This window comes from Aricia agestis, chromosome 19 (genome assembly GCF_905147365.1).
Source record: "Aricia agestis chromosome 19, ilAriAges1.1, whole genome shotgun sequence".
Taxonomy (NCBI): Eukaryota; Metazoa; Arthropoda; class Insecta; order Lepidoptera; family Lycaenidae; genus Aricia; species Aricia agestis.
The window spans coordinates 12,511,776-12,534,609 of NC_056424.1; the positions used below are offsets into that span (position 1 = coordinate 12,511,776).

Sequence of the window (22,834 nt, forward strand, 5' to 3'; positions counted from 1 at the left end):
CATAGTGCCACCCATTACCCTAATTTAGGTTTCCATCCGGGTTTTCCTTGACCTTATCAAAGTTATGATGAACTCCTGAGCGATACCATGCCGATCTTCTTGTACAGATCATACAACATCATACAGGCCTGGAGGACCTGAAGGGGTATCTGCGGCAAGAGTCCGGGCCCTGACCCTCCTTTTGAGTCTCCCCATAGGTGCTCAATAGGATTAAGGTTAGGACTCCTTGCTGGCCAGTCCAAACCCGAAATTTTGACGTCGGAGAGATATTGACGAACTTTCGCAGCAAGGTGCGGTCGAGCATTGTTCTACATCAATATGAAACCTTCATCAACGGTATGCTTTTCTGCGACCATCGTTACCATAAAGACTGATTTAGCTTTCACCAGAAAAGAGCACGACCCGCCATTGCTCCAATGAAAAATCAACATGAGAACGTGCGAAACTAAGCAGCGCTTGACTGTGTGCTGGGGCTAATTTTGGACCGTTAGCGAGTTTTTGTGAAGTCAAACAGCTGCCTGCAAGTCTTCGTCGTACAGTCTACTTAATTACTGTAACTCATCCGACTTCCTCTTGGCCGTCGTTGCACTTGAACTGAAATGAGATGTCGATTCCGCAAGGACGTTGACACCTTAAAACGGTCATCACGTTCAAATGTAGCCCAATGTCTTCCTGAACATGGTCGCATGGTAAAGTTTAGAGTCTCTAGAATACCGGTATACTCTTGTAACCGAAGTTCGACTTCTAGCCACAACTCGTTGTCTAAATTCAGCTCTTAGCAAAGCCCTTGCTTGAGAGGCTTTATTTGGAGTAATATCCATTTCGCCACAAAGAAATTACGTTTAAAATGAAGTTAAATGAACAATAAATCAATAAAAATCGAGACAAAACAAAAACAATAAGATTTGACCGATTTTTCATACAGAACAAAACCGTTCAATTAACGATTAAAAAACTGAGTGATGGGGGTGCTTAGTGATTTGTGTCGTTTGTAGTCAAGCATGTTGGAAATGAAAATGTAGAGTAAACGTACACATTCCCTATCATATTAACTCACATTATTAATAAAAAGAAATAATAAATAACTATAACTTTTTAAGATATAGCGACTTGAATAGAAATGCGCGGGGTGGGTCGATTTTTTTGCACGCAAGTGTATATTGTCATAATATAATATATAACTTATACATATACATAATATATAAGTACATTCATACAAACATAATATATTATAAAATACTGTATTAAAATACATAATATATTAAATGAATTTAATGAAGATTTTGTCATAAACAACGTACTTCATCTGTCAAACTCTTCATTAAATGTGTGAAGCCGTTTGGGTGAAGCCAAGCAAGCGTAATCTTGTGAGTCGTGAGTCACAGAATTTCGGCTGGCAGAAATTCTGCAGCATTCAGTTTCATAGAAAATTCCTACTTCATTCACACGAGCGTAATTTTGTGAGTCATGATTGGTATGAAACATAATTTACGCGACCGAAATTCTGCGACGCACGCGGCACGACTCACAAAATTACGCTCGTTTGGCTTCACCCTTAGTGTTTACATAATACTGTAAAGTATAACAAAGGTGTGGTCTCACCTGTCTGAGCTGCTGCTCCAACAACATCTGCTGCTGCTGGCGGTTCTGTTCGGTGATCAGCTCCTGGTTGAACAGCATCTGAACTTTCTTCTCGCTCCGCTCTCTGTCGACAGGAAGATAGCTTAGAACCCACACGGATGTAGCGAAATAAACTATTGTGTTAGTGCAGTTTTATTATTACACATGTAACGATAGAACTGCACAGTTCGGTCACAGATATAAGCCAGTAATTAGTATTACAACACAGTGTAATCAGGAACCATTACCCTAATTTAGGCCAATGCAATATAATTTAAGGAGTAAAGCTACCTCAAGGATCCTTGAAGGATCCTCTTCCCACCTGGGGTAGGTTAGGTTAGTTAGTTACTACCGGACCTTGAAAAAATGTAATAGACGCTTGTATAAACGCCGCTTGGAACAGTTTTGTTTGACAAAGGCTTTATTCACCGCGACCTATCTGCACAGTATCGTTATCATCTATAGCCATTCCTACATTTCACAGTAAAGAAAGCCTAACGGATCATTCAAAAGATGCAGGTATGTTTACCTGACTAATTGACCGGCCAAAGGAAAATGCACTTAAATGTCTACATTTAAAGTTTAAAATAATTTAAATGACGATAGTGGCAAACGTTATGCATTTGGCCCGCACATATCTGTTATAATGATATTTTAATGACGTGCACATATCATACGATTAGCATTTATATAATTACGCTAATGTTGAGGAAACATTTAGTGGTCAATAATATTTGTCCTATTTCCTTCCCGTCTATAACCTATTTCATTTTGATCGCTATAATATAAAATAAAACTATCAGCATGGAAACTAACCCGACAGAAAAAACCGGCTTGATAAACTCGCAGCGCCTTTTCAGCAAAAAAAAAAAAAAGGAAAATGGTTATTTGAAAAAAATAATAGTGTCCTATGACATTTCCCGGAACTCAAAGTATTTTCATACCATTTCAGCAAAACCTGTTCAGCGGTTAGGGCGTGACAGACAAACACATAATTTTTATATTAGTATGGATTACAGTCTACAAACATACTATCACAAATCATTTAAAGAAGTAGCCGTGCAGACAGCCAACCTCTAGTAGGTTATTTGATAAACTCCTCAACTGAACAAAACATGAAACTATGACCCTGAAATTCAGACATCGGATTAATACTTTCGAAATGCTAATACGCGATTTGTAAACCAACGCGCACCGAATATTTCGCGGCACGCAACCGTTGTCTGGTTATATAACAGCATTATAATACTGGGTTGTAACAGCATTATAATATTTATACATGGGAGAGCCATGCTCCGGCACGAATGGGCCGGCTCGACCGGAGAAATACCACGTTCTCACAGAAAACCGGCGTGACACATCGCTAGCGCTGTGTTTCGCCCAGTGAGTGAGTTTACCGGAGGCCCAATCCCCTACCCTATTCCCTTCCCTACCCTCCCCTATTCTCTTCCCATCCCCACACTCCCCTATTACCCTATTGCCTCTTAAAAGGCCGGTGCGTTACCGGCCTGCAGCTCTTCTGATGCTGCGAGTGTCCATGGGCGACGGAAGTTGCTTTCCATCAGGTGACCCTTTGCTCGTTTGCCCCCTTATTTCATAAAAAAAATACTGAATACAGTATTATAATGCTGTTATACAACCACGGTTACTTGTAAGGTACGATCACATTGTATGGGGTCGCAGTGAAGCGGGTCACAGCGGAGCAGGCCGCATTTTTATCACCTATCTACTCTAACTTCTAAGTAATCACATCTAGATCATCTAATCACACAGTGGCTGTACAATGTGTTAGTGTAAATAACATTATCCTTGAAACCATCAAACGAGCCTTTTTTTTTAATGAAAGACATGGATACTCGCAACATCAGAAGAGCTGCAGGTGCGTTGCCGGCCTTTTAAGAGGGAATAGGGTAATAGGGGAGGGTAGGGATGGGAAGGGAAGGGAATAGGGGAGGATAGGGAAGGGAATTGGGCCTCCGGTAAACTCACTCACTGGGCGAAACACAGCGCAAGCCCTGTTTCACGCCGGTTTTCTGTGAGAACGTGGTATTTCTCCGGTCGAGTCGGCCCATTCGTGCCGAAGCATGGCTCTCCCACGTATAATGTGCCTGTCAAAATAAACAACTTTCCCATACAAATTGCCTGGGTCAGATTGCTGATCAGAGAAAAAAATGCCGTCGTCATACCTATAGAAATTGTTGTATGGGTATGACGACGGCATTTTTTTTGAGCTCCCAGCATTGTTCTCATAGAAAAAGTTGTTCATTTTCCCGGGCTCATTAATTGATGGTTTCAAGGATAACGGTGTTTACACTAACAATCTGTACAACGCGTTTAGATATGGCTCGACATAATGTGTGCGTACAACGAAGAAAATGACATGAACATTGAACACAATATGCATACTAATTTTATAAATGCGAAAGTGTGTCTGTCAGTCCGCCTGTTAGCTTTTCACGCCCAAACCGCTAAACCGATTTTGATGAAATCTTTAATGCTACTTTGAGTCCCGGGATGGATATAGGACACTTTTTATCCTGGAAAAATGTACGGTTCCCACCCGATAAACTATTTTTGGCACAACGGAGTTGCGGGTTTCATTTACTACTGAATAACACAGCTTCTTTAAGGTACGAAAACGTTACACCCTGCCGCACAGACATAGATCAAGATCTATATTGTCTGTGCTGCCGCAGCCGTAAGGGGCCGCATTTTTCGTACATCTTTAATAATGTATCGCATTGCAAGTCTTAAAAAAATAAAAATGCAGCTCGACACTATGTGTCCTTATTACAAGGAAGAAAATGATATGAACAATTATTAAAATAATTACCGCGATTGAGGGTTTCCTCATTATTTCCCGGTAGGAAAATTGCGGAAAATATCCAAACTCTTAACACTTTTATGAAGGTTAGGCATCTCTGCTTAATTTTTCAGACTTTGGTCTCTCTTAACTTAGTCATAATCTGAATCACCATCTTGCCTCATACTTGCAAGTTGCATCATAAAAATAAAAAAAATTTTTGCTTCTTTAAGCTTACATTGCTGAACCAATTTTGATGAAATGGGTATGGTAGTACCATACTAGTTTTATTCACAAAAATATATTATAATCTCCGCGCCATAAACAAAATATTTCTGTACACAATTTCATTTGCTCGTTGCAACTGTGTCCGACAATAAATTAAGTAACATAATAAGCTAATACTTAATAGTCAAGAGATTTCAATAACAGTAAGGGCCTTTTTCACCACTTTCTGATAAGTGACGAATAGGCTGAAATAGGCTAAATTAGGAATAGTGGTGAAATAGGCTCTAATTAATTTTAGCTTCATATCAGACTGACTTTTGATCCACATTCCACATTAAACGCAGCATAAAGTCATTATCATAATATTATCTAGGTTAAACGCAAGCGAAATTAACTAGCAATAGGTATAACATACACGCAACTCAACTTTGTCTCGTCTGTAGATAAAATGTAAGGAGTGACTTTTGGCAAATTCACCCTATCTTCATTAGGGTGAAGAGAAAACCGTAAGGTAAAAAAAGATTAAGGCCCTGTTTCACCACTGTCTAATAATGTGTCTAATAGGCTATTCACAACTTTTTTGACAAATTCTCCATACTTGATCTGTCAAGTTAAATGTTGGATAGCCTATTCGTCACTTATCAGGAAGTGGTGAAACAGGCCCTAAGAAAATTATACAGAACTTAAACTGGGCCTCGTTGGAGAAAACCTCTTTTAAAGAAAACAATTTTATCTACAGACGAACGTCGAACCACCTCCTTTTTTTGGAGATAGGTTTAAAAGTGAAGATCGCAAACGCTTCAGCTATTTTCACTATATATAGAATATAGTCACGGATTTCTTTATTATGCCCCATTAAAGTTTAAACTTCTTATAGCCAAAGTTACTCGCCAATACGAATCTATAGACAGAAACACCAATTCATTAAAACCGTGTTACATGCACCCTCTGTGAAAACCGGAATTAGCACAGATTTGCCGAACATCAGTATAAGGACATCCTCATCATCAATCAGCTGCAGTCAAACATCTCTAGGACTATAATAAAATTGAAGCATACATAAAGTGGTGCCGTCTCTCAGACTATACAGATAAGACCACTCAAGAAGTTTCTTAATAAAATTGCCAAAGAACACGGAATACCGAAAATGCTGTCGCCGCATCATCGAGGTGGTCCCAACTCCGTGGGACCTGATTTTAGTAGTTAGTTAGCTCACTTTAGATCTTACACCGATCGGGGTCGGTACTTAATGTAATTTAGGATATAATCTTTTTATGCAGAATATATCTGTTTCAAAAAGTTAAAAGTAATTGTAATTTTATTTTGATAAATGTTTTAAATTAAATCGGTTCTTTTTGGAACTCCCGTTCGAGAACACTATAATTACCGTACATAAATATTTTAGACTTTGGGATTAAACAACCTTACATACATAACATAGACTGCTAATTCACTACACTTACTACGACGACCTCTGTGGCTCAGTGGTGAGCGCGTTGGTAGCTCAAGCCGGGGGTCGCGGGTTCGAATCCCGCCGACGGAACAAAAAGTTTTCAATGTTCCCGGGTCTGGATGTATACCTATTAAATATGTGTATGATATAATAAACATCTTAAATATATGTATGGTATAAAAGTATTAAATATATTTCCGTTGTCTGGTACCTGTAACACAAGTCCTTTAGGTACTTAGCACGGGGCCAGACTGACGTGGTGTGAAGCGTCCATAGATATTATTATTATTACTTCCCTCACTAAACTAAACTGACTGCAATTACAAAATTTAATCTCACTGCATACCAAACAAACACTAATTTACCACATATTAAACACAAAACTTGTATAATACATCAGATTATAAACACTTTACAACACGCGTAACTCAGCCACTAAAACGATTTCACTTCACACCTCACGCAATAGTTACGTTACAACTATGCACTATTATTATATATGTATAATTAATATATAATAAAAGTTTACCGAATGTGTCTATCTGTCTGTCGCACATTATGTACTGCTCATCAGACGCAATGAATCGTAATAAGCATTCGGAATATTCGAGCGTTATGCGAAAGATAACCAGCTGATAATTGTCACATCCGTTTTCACGTAAATTATAAACTAGCTATTGTCTACGGCTTCGCTTCGCGTAAAATAACTAATAATTAGATTTGATCACCTATCTTAAAGCCCTTTGAGTATGAAATTTGATGGAATACATAAATATAATAAAAAGCTAAACTTGTGGAATATCTATCTTTTTATATGTTTTTAATTTTTATTTTTGTGGATTATTTATTGAAATTCAGAGATTTAATTTACACTTATACTATAAAGAGGAAAACTTTGTATAATTGTAATGAATAGGCTCAAAAACTACTGAACCGATTTTCAAAATTCTTTCACCATTCGAAAGCTAAATTATCCACGAATAACATAGGCTAAATTTTATTTAGAAAAAAATAGGTTTCCGTAAGATATAACCATAAAATGTTCTAATTAATTGTAGATCTCATAAATATCTACAAAAAAGTTCGCGACACGCTATACCTATCTATGTCTAGTGAGACACAACAACGTTTTTTTTTTTATTTATAAAATCTTGAATTTTTTGGACTACATATTTTAAACGCGTTTATTTTACTGATGCTATGAATCCTTACCAAAATAAATTATTTAATCACTAAGTACACTTTATGTAGATAATATTTGGTCTTTGAAAGACTAAATTTTGACGTTTGGTTTTGAAGTTACGGCGAAATTAAAATATGTACCTATTACGATTTCTACTGCACGGCCCGTTGCAAAGTGGGCGTCATCAAGGGGAGTTTAGATCTATTAGTTCTTTTCAGAGCTAGAATATTAAACGCTATTAACATTTTCTTAAATATTTGAAAATGCCTAAGAGAGCCAGGTCGGACGACCATGGCGCCATACTTATATATTAGTCACTTCAATAAAATAATATGGACAAAACAACGTTTGCCGGGACAGCGAGTACTTAATATTATCACAAAATTGAATTTAAAAAATCTACCTTGCTAAGTTTAACATTGCCGCATAATATAAGTTAAATTTTTATGACAATTTTCAAATTTAATATTATAGTAATTTCTTTATCGATATTGCTTTATCGATTAAAACTACGAGATTAATTTTAAATAGATAACAACTGCATAATCGCTTGATGACATAGTATTCTAAATTACAGAAATTCATTATAAGAATGTACTGATGACATAGTATTCTAAATTACAGAAATTCATTATAATAGACGTTTAATTTCTTTTAAGAAATCTATTATAAGATATAAATGCGCATGTGTTGCATCAACTCATCCAAACACCCAAGTAGCGATTAGAAATATTTCAGGGTCGTAATGTTTATAATCTACTCACTGACACTATATCGCATCACGCACTACGCTGCTCGTTTGTAACGCCACAACACTATCACTCACGTAGCGATTGTACGATGTACTGCATTTCGCGTTTGTTATCCGCACACGTCACACTATATAGTTATATTGCATCACGTATGCAACGCTTGTTTATATCACCGCTCGATTAATATTTTCTAGTCGAACGTTCGATGTATAGCATTCAATATTTTAACACCGTGAGAACCGCGTCTTCCTCGTATAGATATAGGATGCAATTTCTCACGAAGATTGACACTTATTAATTTACTCGATGAATGAATTATAACTACTTTTAAGTAAGAAAATTTAAAATTATGCTTTCCAGCATGAATTTCAAAAGAATAAAGGCGATGACTCATCATATGTACACGGACAACTTTAGGAATAATTTTGCTGTGTCATAGCACAAATAAGGAACAAAGCTATCTGGATTCTAGACTTTCTGTGAGTCCTAACAGACTAGACTTGCAAGTGGTACGTCAGTACACAAGTACATAGTATCGATGGTAACCGTATCAAGGTCGATGTGATCTTTGCTCCCATAACAATCAATACCTTGTATTAAGCGAAGTTCCGATTAGGTCTTCAGTCAGGTTAGGTCACATTGCAACGTGACTAGGCGATGCATTTTAAATGACCCATTCGAAATTGGAACAGGCAGCTCAGCACCGCGAGCGGTACATCTGTCAATTCAATATCTATCTTTTTGTGTAATAAATAAAGGTCAGTTTTGGACACATTGAAAATAGCATCGCGTCGAATCGCCTCGATCGAATAAGCGTTTACATTTTACTACTGGATGCACACGTTTCTATTGAACAATACTGACCATCGCAGGAACGAGTGGTACTGGCTCCCTACTACTGTATCAATGTAAGTCAGCTAATAGTCGAGTCGAAGAGAGTCCATTCTAAGAAATTATTTGTTTACTGTTTAGACAAGGCTAGGTGGCCACGCAACGCCAAAAAATATGGCTACTCTGCTTTATATAGACCCAACCCAAATAAGTGTAAACAGTAGTTCAAACTTATTAAAGCCGTTTCAGAAACGCACTGAAATATGTACCGATAATAATTATTGACCAACCAATACAAATACGCACTGAGATTTATAATCTAAAAAAAATCGCCCTGCTCGATCGGTGAGACGATCTCAAGACAAGTGACAAGAAAAATTATGATGCCAGCAGTTGTCAAACTCATCTGAAGCTTCGACAGCTGAAGTTCAATGAGCATCACATTGATGAAATATCTATAAAGGTGATCGCACATTTTTTATCTTTTTTATTTTACAGAGGCTTTTAACACTCAGTGTCAATGTCAGCCTCGTAAGTGTACAGTGTTCCCTGAGAGATCCAAATAACTATATTTGCAAGCAAACGTACGCGACGTACACGCCGAACGCGCCAAAATGTTTTATTCGTTGTATACAATAATGTGAAACCTCGCACCGAACGCGCCGCATTTCGTGTGCGCATACGTTGCTGACAAATGCGCGATCAGCTTTAATAATTTATCTGTCAACACATTAACAGTTTCCATTCACCTCTATCACTGAATAGAGACAAAATGTAGTTCTATACGAGGGCTGCCTTTTAAGTTGTGTCGTTTGCCAACATCACGCGATTACTGAAAAAACTCATGGTATTTTTATCTTTTTGAATTTGAATTTCAAAAACAAAAAAAAAATTCAGATCGGACGAATAGTTTTATTGTATCGTCTATTAAAAGGTGACAAGTCGCTTGTAAAAATGGAAATGTCTAAAGAAAATTAGCGTGCAATAATTTTCTACAACTTTCAAAGCGGATTAGCGCGACTTCAGTGCTTTGAGGAGATCACTTTTGTGTTTGGTCAGTGCTTTGAGGAGATCACTTTTGTGTTTGGTCAGTGCTTTGAGGAGATCACTATTATGTTTGGTGATGCAGCACCATATCTTAGGACTGTAGAACGCTGGTATCTAGAATTTCAATGTGAGCAATCTAGCCTCAGTGACAACTGACAAGTCACGTGACGTCCAAAAAATGCCATGACGCAAGAGAATATCGAACCCGTGCGGCAGCTAATCCTCGAAGACCGTCACGTGGACTATTCAGGTACTAATGTCCAAAAAATTCTACACGAAGAGCTTGGTGTCAAAAAGTTAAAAGCTCGTTGGATAACACATTTGCTTAGCGACGACCAAAAACTACCCGTGTGGTGTCGCAAAACTCTGCAGCGATTCGACCGAGAGAGTCAAAGCACGTTTATGATTTGGTCAGTAGTGATGAGATCTTTTATTTTATTAAATATCAGCCGCCTGACTGCCCTGACTTTAGGCCAAACGATTTTTTTTACGTTTCCAACTTCGGAGGGGAATAAATAAATGTGTAATAAACATGGCGGACAATTATTTAAAAAACAATAAATAGTAATAATATCTTAGATTGCCTATACTTTTTTCAAACGACACAACTTGAAAGGCAGCCCTCTTATCAGTACTCTGCTAGCATAATTTTTTTTTATCTGTATTCTGTTGTGTTTATTCCGGAGGACCGAACCAAGGGGACCAATCACCAAACTACATCACCGACCTGTTGAGGCTGATGAGCTGCGACTTGAGTAGCTTGGTGACGATGCGCGCGTCCTCATCCATGATAAGGCCCGCCTTGGCCATGTCGGTCGCCACCTCCTCGCAGTCGTCGCGCTCCACGTCGAACTGTGTGTGCGAGTGAGATGGAACATCACCGACCTGTTGAGGCTGATGAGCAGCGACTTGAGCAGCTTGGTGACGATGCGCGCGTCCTCCTCCATGATGAGGCCCGCCTTGGCCATGTCGGTCGCCACCTCCTCGCAGTCGTCGCACTCCACGTCGAACTGTGTGTGCGAGTGAGATGGAACATCACCGACCTGTTGAGGCTGATGAGCTGCGACTTGAGCAGCTTGGTGACGATGCGCGCGTCCTCCTCCATGATGAGGCCCGCCTTGGCCATGTCGGTCGCCACCTCCTCGCAGTCGTCGCGCTCCACGTCGAACTGTGTGTGCGAGTGAGATGGAACATCACCGACCTGTTGAGGCTGATGAGCTGCGACTTGAGCAGCTTGGTGACGATGCGCGCGTCCTCCTCCATGATGAGGCCCGCCTTGGCCATGTCGGTCGCCACCTCCTCGCAGTCGTCGCGCTCCACGTCGAACTGTGTGTGCGAGTGAGATGGAACATCACCGACCTGTTGAGGCTGATGAGCTGCGACTTGAGCAGCTTGGTGACGATGCGCGCGTCCTCCTCCATGATGAGGCCCGCCTTGGCCATGTCGGTCGCCACCTCCTCGCAGTCGTCGCGCTCCACGTCGAACTGTGTGTGCGAGTGAGATGGAACATCACCGACCTGTTGAGGCTGATGAGCTGCGACTTGAGCAGCTTGGTGACGATGCGCGCGTCCTCCTCCATGATGATGCCCGCCTTGGCCATGTCGGTCGCCACCTCCTCGCAGTCGTCGCGCTCCACGTCGAACTGTGTGTGCGAGTGAGATGGAACATCACCGACCTGTTGAGGCTGATGAGCTGCGACTTGAGCAGCTTGGTGACGATGCGCGCGTCCTCCTCCATGATGAGGCCCGCCTTGGCCATGTCGGTCGCCACCTCCTCGCAGTCGTCGCGCTCCACGTCGAACTGTGTGTGAGAGTGAGATGGAACATCACCGACCTGTTGAGGCTGATGAGCTGCGACTTGAGCAGCTTGGTGACGATGCGCGCGTCCTCCTCCATGATGAGGCCCGCCTTGGCCATGTCGGTCGCCACCTCCTCGCAGTCGTCGCGCTCCACGTCGAACTCGAACTGGATCGCCTCGTTCTCCTTGTGCGTGTTCAGCCTGCGACGTGGAACAGTGAGATAGAGTAAGCAATTTGTAAATATTTGGGTTAAAGGGCCTAATCACACTATCGGTTTTCTGGCGAAACCGCGCGGCGCTCAGACATCTGGCAAGGGCCGCTAATCAAACCGTAAAACCGTCACTCGTATTTATATGTGTACTTTATACGTGGGAGAGCCATGCTTCGGCACGAATGGGCCGGCTCGACCGGATAAATACCACGTTCTCACAGAAAACCGGCGTGAAACAGCGCTTGTGCTGTGTTTCGCCGAGTGAGTGAGTTTACCGGAGGCCCAATCTCCTAACCCTTACCCTATTCCCTTCCCTACCCTCAACTATTCCCTTCCCTTCCCTACCCTCCCGTATTACCCTATTCCCTCTTAAAAGGCCGGCAACGCACTTGCAGCTCTTCTGATGCTGCGAGTGTCCATGGGCGACGGAAGTTGCTTTCCATCAGGTGACCCGTTTGCTCGTTTGCCCCCTTATTTCATAAAAAAAAACTCGGTCTGTAAACTGGCAGTGTTATATGGCCCTAAATATAAACTCCCTTAAGGCGTCATCACACTAGCGTTTGGCCAGAGCCTTTAGGGCAGAGTGACGCGCAGACAATAAGGCGCAGCTACGGGCTACGTATCATCCGCGACGTATTCGCTGCGTGCACGTCCCGTCCCGAAGAGGCTCGATAATCACTATAAATAGTTAAATTGATAAAGGAATTTTCTTTCTATTTTTTTTATAATTAAGAATTTATTCTGCGGCCCTACTGAGCCTGATCAGGATTCTCACCGTTTCTTAGGGTCAATGATCTTCAGGCGGAACTGTATCTTGGTGATGTCGGAGCAGGTGACGAGGTCGCGACCGACGATCTCCAGCCGCAGCCCGATGTCCTCGCCGAAGAACTCGTGGTTCAGCAAATCTTTGACTTTCGGCCTGCACAGAGATTAGGGTACTTATGGAATGGGATTTGACATTTCTTACTTGGTGATGATTTGTGTTAACAGCGCCTTGACTAAAAAGTCAGGATAATTGTGGATCAAACGAAAAAGAGATGAAATATAATATTACACAACAGACCACAAGAAAAAAAGCCGTATCAGCACAATATCGGCAGATGTATTTTGATATTGTTCCGTCATATTATGTCATGTTTTGATTAATAAAAGTTTTAACCTGTAGCAACGTTTTGAAGTTATGCAAATATATGCGTGGCAGAGAGTAGGTACACTTACCTATCGGCTTTGTTGGGTCGTATACAAGACTCAATGATGTCTTTCACCTCCGGTATCGTCACCTTCTCCAAGCTCTGCGGTTTCACCCCCTGAGAACATATTTTACGTTAATTCCACTTTTTCTATATCCCTTCTCTATCGCTCGTCGGTGGCTATCTCCAGGATACTCGTGCCTCACGCGTTCCGCATCCGTCTCTTTCTTGCGGCTATCATTTCTATCAATTACTAAAACGACCTGCTGCACTTCCTGCAGGGGAACTAGCGTGCACTGTCTATTTCTGTCTGCCACGCCACACGCGCCATCTCTGTCACTCACCGAGACGATCTGCTGCAACATCTGCGGGGGAACTAGCGTGCACTGCCTATCTCTGTCTGCCATGCGCCGTCTCTGTCACTCACCGAGACGACCCGCTGTACTCGCATCTTCAGCGTGCACCATCCATCTCTGTCTGCCACGCGCCGTTTCTGTCACTCACCGAGAAGACCCGGCGGGTACTCGCGTCTCCGGTGTGCACCGTCTATCTCTGTTTGCCGCGCGCTGTCTCTGTCACTCACCGAGACGACCTTCTTGTAGATCTGGGCGGGGCCGCTGCACTCGCTGTAGGGGTACTCGCCGGTGGCCATCTCGAGCATGCACATGCCGAACGCGTACACGTCCACCGACTCGTCGTAGTGCTCCTCGTACATCTCCGGCGCCATGAACTCTGGCGTGCCTGTGGGTGTACAAAGAATACGTCAGTATCGTAATGTGAAACGTATGCAAAAGTAGCCCCAATATTTTCATTGAATGGCATAGTCGCGAAATAAAAATTAACGCCGTTCCACTATTTTATTTTATCTGTGTAGCCATGCTCTGGCGGGACAAACCGAATAAGTACGGAAAAAGGCGCATTTTAACATAACAAACGTCTTTACGTCATTAAATTGACCTTTATATCAATAGGAATAAAACTCAGCCCTCACCAATAACGGACTTGGCGAAGCTCCTGTTCTTGAGCGTGGCAAGGCCGAGGTCGCCGATCTTGACGCTGCCGGTCGTGCCCGTGATGAAGATGTTGTCGCACTTCAGATCTCTGAGAAAAATACGTTAATACTATGAATAAAAACACCATAAGAGCAAAGCCTCATGGCTCTGTTACGTTGAGTCGTAAGGCTGAAACAACGCATTGTATGCTACGTATCTGCGTTGCGGTGGACCGCGACAACACAACACACAACGGCGACAGCGCAAGTCTGTATGTATATCCGATTTGTGGTGACGCGCAAGAATACAACACTAGACAGAGCAGTGCGTCCTTCTCACTTAATCTTCTGTCTATCATTTGTCAAAATATCACCATTGGCAACGCAGCGATTATCGACGTGGCATATCATTCGTATGTCGACCGTACGGCCATACACCGATACGGCACGGAACAATGTGGCCTTGCTTTTACAAGAAAGAGAGATAGGAGTAAAGGGCTTTGGGCTTTGGACAACTTACAAATCCGTGACGCATCGTTCCAGACACTTAAAACACATCTAGCGACGTTCGTCTATTATATTTTGCCAAAAACGTGTGAGCCAAATAACTAGCGTCAAATCTACTGTATGCCTTATTTTTAGTATACAGATTCTTGTATAATGCAGACTTTTGAAAATATTCCTAGCACTTTAGCTTGAAGTAAAGCCCACGTAGCACTGTCGTCGGGCAAGCGTTGAATAGCTTCGCATATCAAGTTGAAACATTTTAATTGAATACACTTAGCGGACTAAGTGAACATTCCACGAGGTAAATGGAACGTGACCTAAAATACATGCAGGTCAATATGTTAGGGCCATCTTTATATATGTCAGTAAAACTATCTTCGTTTTTAATAAAGGTTTAAAAGATATATTGTATGAATAACGCCAGTGCTTACAAACGTCACTACCACAGATTCTATAACTTTACTGTGAACACATAAATACTACAAACATAGATTAAATTTTTTATTGATTACGGGGTATATGGGTATATTGGGGATTTTATTTCGATTATAAAACAGCAGTCTTGCCCCCGAAACTGATACGATTTTGATTTATAAGAGAGATTAGTTTCAAAATGAGCCGTAGAAAGATCGTGAGCTAGTATAGCAGTTAGGAGTTTGAAAACCTGTTGGAATCGAATTAGTTCCAAATTGAGCCGCAGCACGATTTTGCGCTGTATATATGTCGGAAGTATTTTCAAAGGCTTTAAGATCGAGCTGATTCGATTCTCGATTTGATTCTGATTCTGTCGGGATTAAGGCAGCTGTTTCGCTAAATTAAGATTGAGAATGAGAATTACGCTCCAGGCAGCCTAAATACTCACCTATGTATGATGGGGGGCGTGCGCGAGTGCAGGAAGTTGAGGCCCTTCAGAATCTGCCGACACCACGACTTCAGCACCTTTGTCTTGATCCGTTTGAACCGCCGCAGGTACCTGTTACCAAAAGAGACATACTGTCAGTATTATAAAACTGGTGATAATTATTATTACAAAACAAGACAGTTTTGAAGTATTTACAATTGCCGCTTCAAAAATAAATATTCTTTGAAACAGTAATATATTATCTGCTTAGATTCAGGCTGCTGCTGGGGGGCTAGGTGACGTGCATAAGCCGGTAAAGTTAATAAAAATTGAAAAAATAAAGCAATAACAGTATCACACTTATTTGCAAAAAAAAACTTTTAATGGTTTTTTGGTAAAACTTGATATTATGATAATTGTTCAGGCTCTTCATTACGGCAATAGCAATTATTTACGACGAAGTTGTAGCCGTAGCCAAAAATAACTTTTATAGTCCTAGCTAGCTCTATGATAGCTTGAAAAACTCATACTAGTTGGCTACATCAAAAAATCCAAAGAAAATTTAGAAAATCCCCTCAATACTAACGTCTTAAGCGTGCCGGAGACCATAAGCTCTGTGATGAGGACGATGTTCTTCTTCTTGGCGACGGTGCCCTCCCAGTAGTTGTAGAAGCGCACGATGTTGGGGTGCTGCAGCTTCTTCAGCATGTCCGCTTCCTCGCGGAACCGAAGTCGCTCCGTCTTGTTCAGCTTTTTCTCCTGGAAAAGATATTATAATATTGCTTGAGGCGACATCCAAAGTACAGGAAAAATTGTGACTGTATTAACTGACTCTTTCACTCGAGCACAATTTTTTGAAACCTGAAGTTTAGATGACTATACAGGCACGATACACTAATAGTCACATAGCAATTACCTAGATTTTATAAAGTTGGCAAGGTATGGCATCTCATTTAATGCACAATATTACGCAAGAAAATATAATTATGAAGAACTAAAGCTTAACGCGCTACGGGTTACGGTCGGGACACATAAACACGATACGACGTCGCGTCGTACCACGACGTCGCGTCGTAGAAACTCACGTAGAAATTCAAAGAAGATTCATCGTGAGTTTCTACCACGCGACGTCGTACCGTCACGATGCCACGATGGCACGTCACGATGTCGCGTCGTAGTTTTTTACGATGCTCGTCGTGGATTCCCACGACACGACGTCGCATCGTGTAATGATGCCGCGTCGTGGTACGGCACGACGTCGTATCGTGTTTTTGTGTCCCGGCCCTTAACCAGTAAGTTTTCATCCGAGCCCCGCTAACTCGGTACTTACCAGCAGCTCGCACCAGGCCACAGCTACGCCGGTCTGCGTGTCGAGACCGTGGTATACCGTCTTGAACGACCCGCGACCCACCTCCTTATCGTACTTAAAGAACCTGCAGAATACGTGGTTATTCACTGTCTTACTCACTCAAGATACAAAGAAAGAGATAGGATTATAAACTGAGGCATAACACATTATGAGGAACGTACGTGCTCGCTGCTCAGTGCGTACAGCACGCACGATGATACAAAATGTGATTCTTCGCGTTATTTTAAGTGTGTGAGGTTGTATGTTACTGCTTTCACGCAAAAAGTACTGAATAAATAAAAGTAAAGATGTCGATATTTCCTTATCACAGTTGTTAAAGCTCCAGATTAACAAATAGACTTTGTTTCCCGAAAAATCCACTTCTCCCGTAATATTTCTATCTCGATTTATACCAGGGCCGGATTTAATTTTTTATGAGTATATACCACTTTAATTTTGCCGCCCCTATGTACGAACTCTGCCGCCATCCTAGGACGCTGCCGCCCCCTAGGACTCTGCCGCCTATAGGCCATAGCCTAAACTACCTATACATAAATCCAGAGCTGATTCATACCTGCCGCAGGGCGAGACTCCGATGGGCTCCTCTTCATCTTCTTTGTCCGCCTTCTCCTTGTCTTTATCCGTCAGTTTCTCCAGCTCGTAGATGGGACCGTACTCCAGACCTACAATCATTCAAATTAACTATTTACAAGACTATAAATTGGGCAGAAAAAATATGTGTGTGTCTCGGCACACCCGACAGAAATAATAACTAGGGACTGACGCACATTGTGATATCATAAAGAAGTTATCACTTCAATATCTTTTTTACAAAAACACATACAGTCATTTTCTTCGAAGACTAAAATTAAATAAGTTTATTGTTTTGTATTATGCAAAAAAAAAGCTTAGGAAATCACTTGCATGTTATATTTTTATGGATTTTATATTATTAAAATCCAGGATCGAGATTACTGGCGCTGTGGAATGGTTCTAGGCTGATGATAATAATGATGATGACAGGTATTTACCATTCTGTTGTTCCTGCGGCTGCTCATCCCCCGTGGCGTCGGTTTCGCCCACGTCGGTGTGCGGTAGACCCTTCTTCGTCGCTATGTTAATGGTGTCTTCCTGTAATCGAAATAAAACCATTTTAATATAACGTAGACGTTTCTCTCATTATCTAAGTATATCAACAAAGTTATGCTTTAAATGATTATCGCAAAATGATTCGCTAATCGCACCGTTGAAGTCAACGACATATTATAGTGATCATCAGTCGTTGGTCTAGAGTCTAGTACTTTTACTAAGTGACCCTTTGTTCTTAATCTTTTTTTGGGGTCCTAGAGTAAATGAAAACTGATCGAGTGAAAACGTAAAAAACTACAAGCAATTTGTAGCTCTTTGGCTTTAAACACACTAGGCTGAATTACGCCGGCGTAAATTCCGCCGCGTTTAAATTGCATACAAAATACGGACCGAATGAGAGGGGTGACACACTATTACGTCGCGTTTTGTATGCATTTGACATTTGCGGCGGAAATTACGGCGGCGTAATTCAGCCTAGTGTGTTTAGAGCCAAAGAGCTTGAATCTTCTAACATTATTATGGGAGCGTGGATACAAGGTAGCGGTCTCTCAATAATATGAAACTTGAAGGCGTGAGTGTGAATCACTCACGCCTTCAAATTTATCTATTATCTGGTAATGCTTACAAGTTGGCAACGTTAGTTCTTATTTTAGCTACGTGTGGATAGCCTTGTAGTAATGTCCGTACCAGATCCTGCTCGGAGCCGAAGGCGTCGTCCTCGAGGCGTGCGACGAGCTTGTTGCCGCTGTCGAGCTCGGGGTCGCACAGCGGGCCCTGACCCGAACTGCGCCGCCTGTACCCGCCCACCGCCAGTTCGCGACGTCTGGAAGTATCCTTGTAGCGGTGTATACCTACCAGATTCTGCTCGGGGATGAAGGCGTCGTCCTCGAGGCGGGCGACGAGCTTATTGCCGCTGTCGAGCTCGGGGTCGCACAGCGGGCCCTGACCCGAACTGCGCCGCCTGTACCCGCCCACCGCCAGTTCGCGACGTCTGGAAGTATCCTTGTAGCGGTGTATACGTACCAGATCCTGCTCGGAGATGAAGGCGTCGTCTTCGAGGCGGGCGACAAGCTTATTGCCGCTGTCGTCGAGCTCGGGGTCGCACAGCGGGCCCTGACCCGAACTGCGCCGCCTGTACCCGCCCACCGCCAGTTCGCGACGTCTGGAAGTATCCTTGTAGCGGTGTATACGTACCAGATCCTGCTCGGAGATGAAGGCGTCGTCTTCGAGGCGGGCGACGAGCTTATTGCCGCTGTCGTCGAGCTCGGGGTCGCACAGCGGGCCCTGGCCGGAGCTACGCCGCCTATACCCGCCCACCACCGGTTGGGACGCCTGAAATCATACAATAATAGTTAAAATCAAAAAGTACAAATCGGTGGCTAAACGCACATTTACGGTGTCATGGTACTATTGTCATACTGTATTAACATCTCTAGGAAAGAAATTTTATTGATAATCAATACGTTTGATTACATATATATGAAATAAATTATAGTCGCGATACGCGTAGAAATTATTTCTTTGACCCATCGCTACCTCTCTCTATGGGTCAATTTATACTAGCGCAGAGTCGAAGCAAATCGAAGCGAATTCCCAAAAACTGAACACAGAAAATTCAACCTTAACTCTAGAGACTAACGCATACATTACTTCTGTGAGTCCAATCAGCGTTGGTCGGGCGCTTATTTTCTGTGATCGGGCATATTCACGCGACTTCGCGCGGATGCGAGTGCCTTTTTAAATTCTCAAAAGTAATAAAGTGCGTTAATTCTTTGGAGTTAAGGTTGAATTTGTTATGTTCAATTTTAATAATTCGCTTCGATGCGCTTCGACTCTGCGCTAGTATAAATTGACCCTAGATCACTCGAGACTCGAGAGTCGAGGATGTATTGCTAGCACATTTCTACAAGTACGCGATGGCAATATCCTACTACGAGGGCTGCTATTTATGTATCCGGAATTAAAAAAAGAAACAAACATATATAATTTAATATGGTTTTATTGCTTTTCAAAATATTCGCCGCGATGATCGACACACTTTTGCATACGCTGGAACCAATTTTCATAGCACTTTTTCCATTCTGATTGAGGTATCTCCAAAACGTGCATTTTGAACGCATCAACAGCCTCTTCGCGGCTCGAAAAACGTTGACCACGTAATTTGTTCTTCGCGTATGGAAATAAAAAGAAATCGTTAGGTGCCAAATTAGGGCTGTACGGCGGATGACCAGTCAATTCGATCTTTTGACCCTCCAAAAACTGAGTTGTTTCAGCTGAGGTGTGACAGCTAGCATTGTCGTGATGTAATATGATTCTGCGTTGTCGGTTGTCCTTTCTTATTTCTTCAAAGACTTCTGGTAAACAAATGGTCGTATACCATTCAGAATTAACCGTTTTACGATTCTCTAATGGCACTGTAGCCACATGTCCATTAATTCCAAAAAAACAGGCGACTATTTGCTTCAAAGTACTTTTTGCACGAGTAACTTTTGTTGGTTTCGGCTCATCTTGGAACACCCACACCGTTGACTGTTGTTTAGTTTCGGGGTCATATGCATAGATCCAAGATTCATCACCTGTGTAGATATTATAAACGGCTTTTGACGTACCACGGTTGTATTTTTTTATCATTTTTTTGCACCAATCGACACGAGCCCGTTTTTGATCGATTGTCAAGTTGTGCGGAATCCAACGTGAACATATTTTTTTTACAGCCAAATGTTCGTGTAATATCTTATGTATGCTCGTCATACTTATGCCTAAGGACGCCTCTATCTCGCGATATGTAACATGACGATCACGCATTATTAGTTCCCGCACAGCATCTATATTTTGTGGGACAACAGCTGTTTTTGGGCGACCTTCTTTATTTTCATCCGTGAGCATAGACCGCCCACGATTAAACTCACTGTACCAGTGATAAACAGTGGTTTTTGATGGTGCTTCATCTCCAAAAGTTGCGGTGAGTTGAATAAAGCACTGTTGTTGATTTAGCCCACGCCGAAAATCGTAGTAAATCATTGCACGAAAATGTTCACGCGTTAAATCCATGGCAAATGAAGACACGCAATTTTCAAAATGACGCCACAATGGAAAAATAATTGACAGTCACATGAAACAAAATATATTCTTCAACCAAAGAGTTCTATTTTCAAATGTTGTAATTACTTTTTAAATATTGTTCTTGTAAGTGGCCAGTTCCGGATACATAAATAGCAGCCCTCGTACTTTCGCAAACAATATTAGTTCTGACAATAATCTGCGTTACCAAAATCTAAAACGTTTACACTTTACATGAACAGAAAATATGTTACACAGAAGATTCAGTACCTATCCATCATGTCAGCAAAGTGTGTTCCCTTAAGCACCAGTCACCACATGTAGTTACCGGTACAAATATAATTTGTAGCTTTTTAAATAAACCAAAATTCGCTTCTATAATAATTTTATGCCACAGATATGTCACCAATAAATCTTAGCTTTTATTTAGTAGCGCGAAGTCTATATAAAATTTTGCATATACGTCACTCCTGTGCGTCACAACGCATGTCACGACGCTTGATTCGCTTCAATGCAATGGTAAAAGGAGCAAGTGCAGAAATGGAATACCGACTTAACCAGAAGATTGCATTTACAATTCAATATTGATTTAATATAACTTACATTTTAGTTTTATTAATAGACACTAGTGCAGAAGTCAAAACTTACTTTTATTCTAAAGCGAAATAAACAAAAGCTACCCTTTTCAGAACAATATTTAAGCTTCGGCCAAACCTACGCGACCAAAGCGACTGCGAAGCGGGAGCGTCTGCAACGCGGGACGTTCGCGTCGGAAGAGCGGAAATAACCACCGGTTTCGCACCGTAGTCGCGTAGGCGTGCACACCAGTTTCGCGTTAGACGCTCCCGTCCCGCGTTAGTGACGCGTAGATTTGGCCTAAGCCTTCAAAAGCCTCTCCTGTACTGCACTGTCATCAATTACAATTTTGCAATTTGGTGCTTTTTTCCTATCTCGAAACACACATTTATTTATTTAGGACCAAAAACAGTTTTGCATTAGTTACAACATAGCATCCCCCCCCCAAATGTATTGTGTTTCATTATTAGTTCCACATGGGAACGGCTCTCAATTTAATGAAAGCCTTCCCCCACCCTTCCAGCACCACCCTTGAACCTTAGAAAAGTATAGTTCAATACAAACCACGCTGGTGGTGAGCGAGTTGAGCATGTCGAAGGTGTTGCTCTGCTGCGTGTGTATGATGGCCAGCGCGTTGTAGGGCCGCGCGCCCAGCACCGGCGCCTTCATCACGCCCACCTCGCTGCCTACCACCACCTGCAAGGGAAATAAGGCTCTATTAGAAGGCTAATAAAGTTTCAAAATGCAGAGTAGGTATATGTCACCATCCGCAAGGTAAAGACAACTTTTAAAAGGCTGATAAATTAGCAAATGGCAAAAGGTGCAAAGGATATACGACCTTTTTAAAAGCTAAATAAATTAGCAAATGACAAAAGAACGTGTGTTTTGGCTGTTTTCTGCTGCAACAACTGCATCCAAGCTATTACAGTAGTGCTGGAACCAAGCGACTGAACAGATTACTATCCAGTCGCTGGACAATAAAAACTTTTACACATTTTCTGCACATAATTGTAATATTCTGAAAAGGAAACTTTAATGTTGCTTGGAGTCTTGTCAGTTATGATACTAGTTAGTTTACTGCAAAGAACTATCCTTGCCCGCTAATCGCCAGTTTGATAAAGCCCTTATTAATCACAATTCACAAGGCATACCTTGAAAGTCTTCTCCTTCCCATGTACGGTCTTCTCCTTGGCCGGTAATACCGTGGAGTCGAGGTGGTGCGCCGGCTGCGAGATCTGGTGCCCGTGGCCGTGGAGGCCAGACGTCATCTGCGAATTGAGACCATGTTAGTTTTGGCGCGCATTTA

The 22,834-nt window shown here is 41.9% G+C and overlaps 1 protein-coding gene across 3 annotated transcripts in view; it reads right to left on the minus strand.

Moving 5' to 3' along the window:
• Positions 1 to 22,834, minus strand: part of LOC121736512 (serine/threonine-protein kinase WNK1-like) — a 72,599-nt gene that overhangs the window by 14,844 nt on the left and 34,921 nt on the right. For all 3 annotated transcript variants that reach the window (XM_042127754.1, XM_042127755.1, XM_042127756.1), the window contains 14 exons: positions 22,680 to 22,796; positions 22,093 to 22,224; positions 19,087 to 19,224; positions 17,835 to 17,934; positions 17,378 to 17,486; positions 16,786 to 16,888; positions 16,042 to 16,214; positions 15,477 to 15,587; positions 14,108 to 14,217; positions 13,700 to 13,857; positions 13,145 to 13,233; positions 12,702 to 12,845; positions 11,751 to 11,915; positions 1,603 to 1,705 (listed from right to left, as the gene is read on the minus strand). In XM_042127754.1, coding sequence (XP_041983688.1) covers positions 1,603 to 1,705; positions 11,751 to 11,915; positions 12,702 to 12,845; positions 13,145 to 13,233; positions 13,700 to 13,857; positions 14,108 to 14,217; positions 15,477 to 15,587; positions 16,042 to 16,214; positions 16,786 to 16,888; positions 17,378 to 17,486; positions 17,835 to 17,934; positions 19,087 to 19,224; positions 22,093 to 22,224; positions 22,680 to 22,796 — 1,752 coding nt within the window. The remainder of the gene's footprint in view (positions 1 to 1,602; positions 1,706 to 11,750; positions 11,916 to 12,701; positions 12,846 to 13,144; positions 13,234 to 13,699; positions 13,858 to 14,107; positions 14,218 to 15,476; positions 15,588 to 16,041; positions 16,215 to 16,785; positions 16,889 to 17,377; positions 17,487 to 17,834; positions 17,935 to 19,086; positions 19,225 to 22,092; positions 22,225 to 22,679; positions 22,797 to 22,834) is intronic.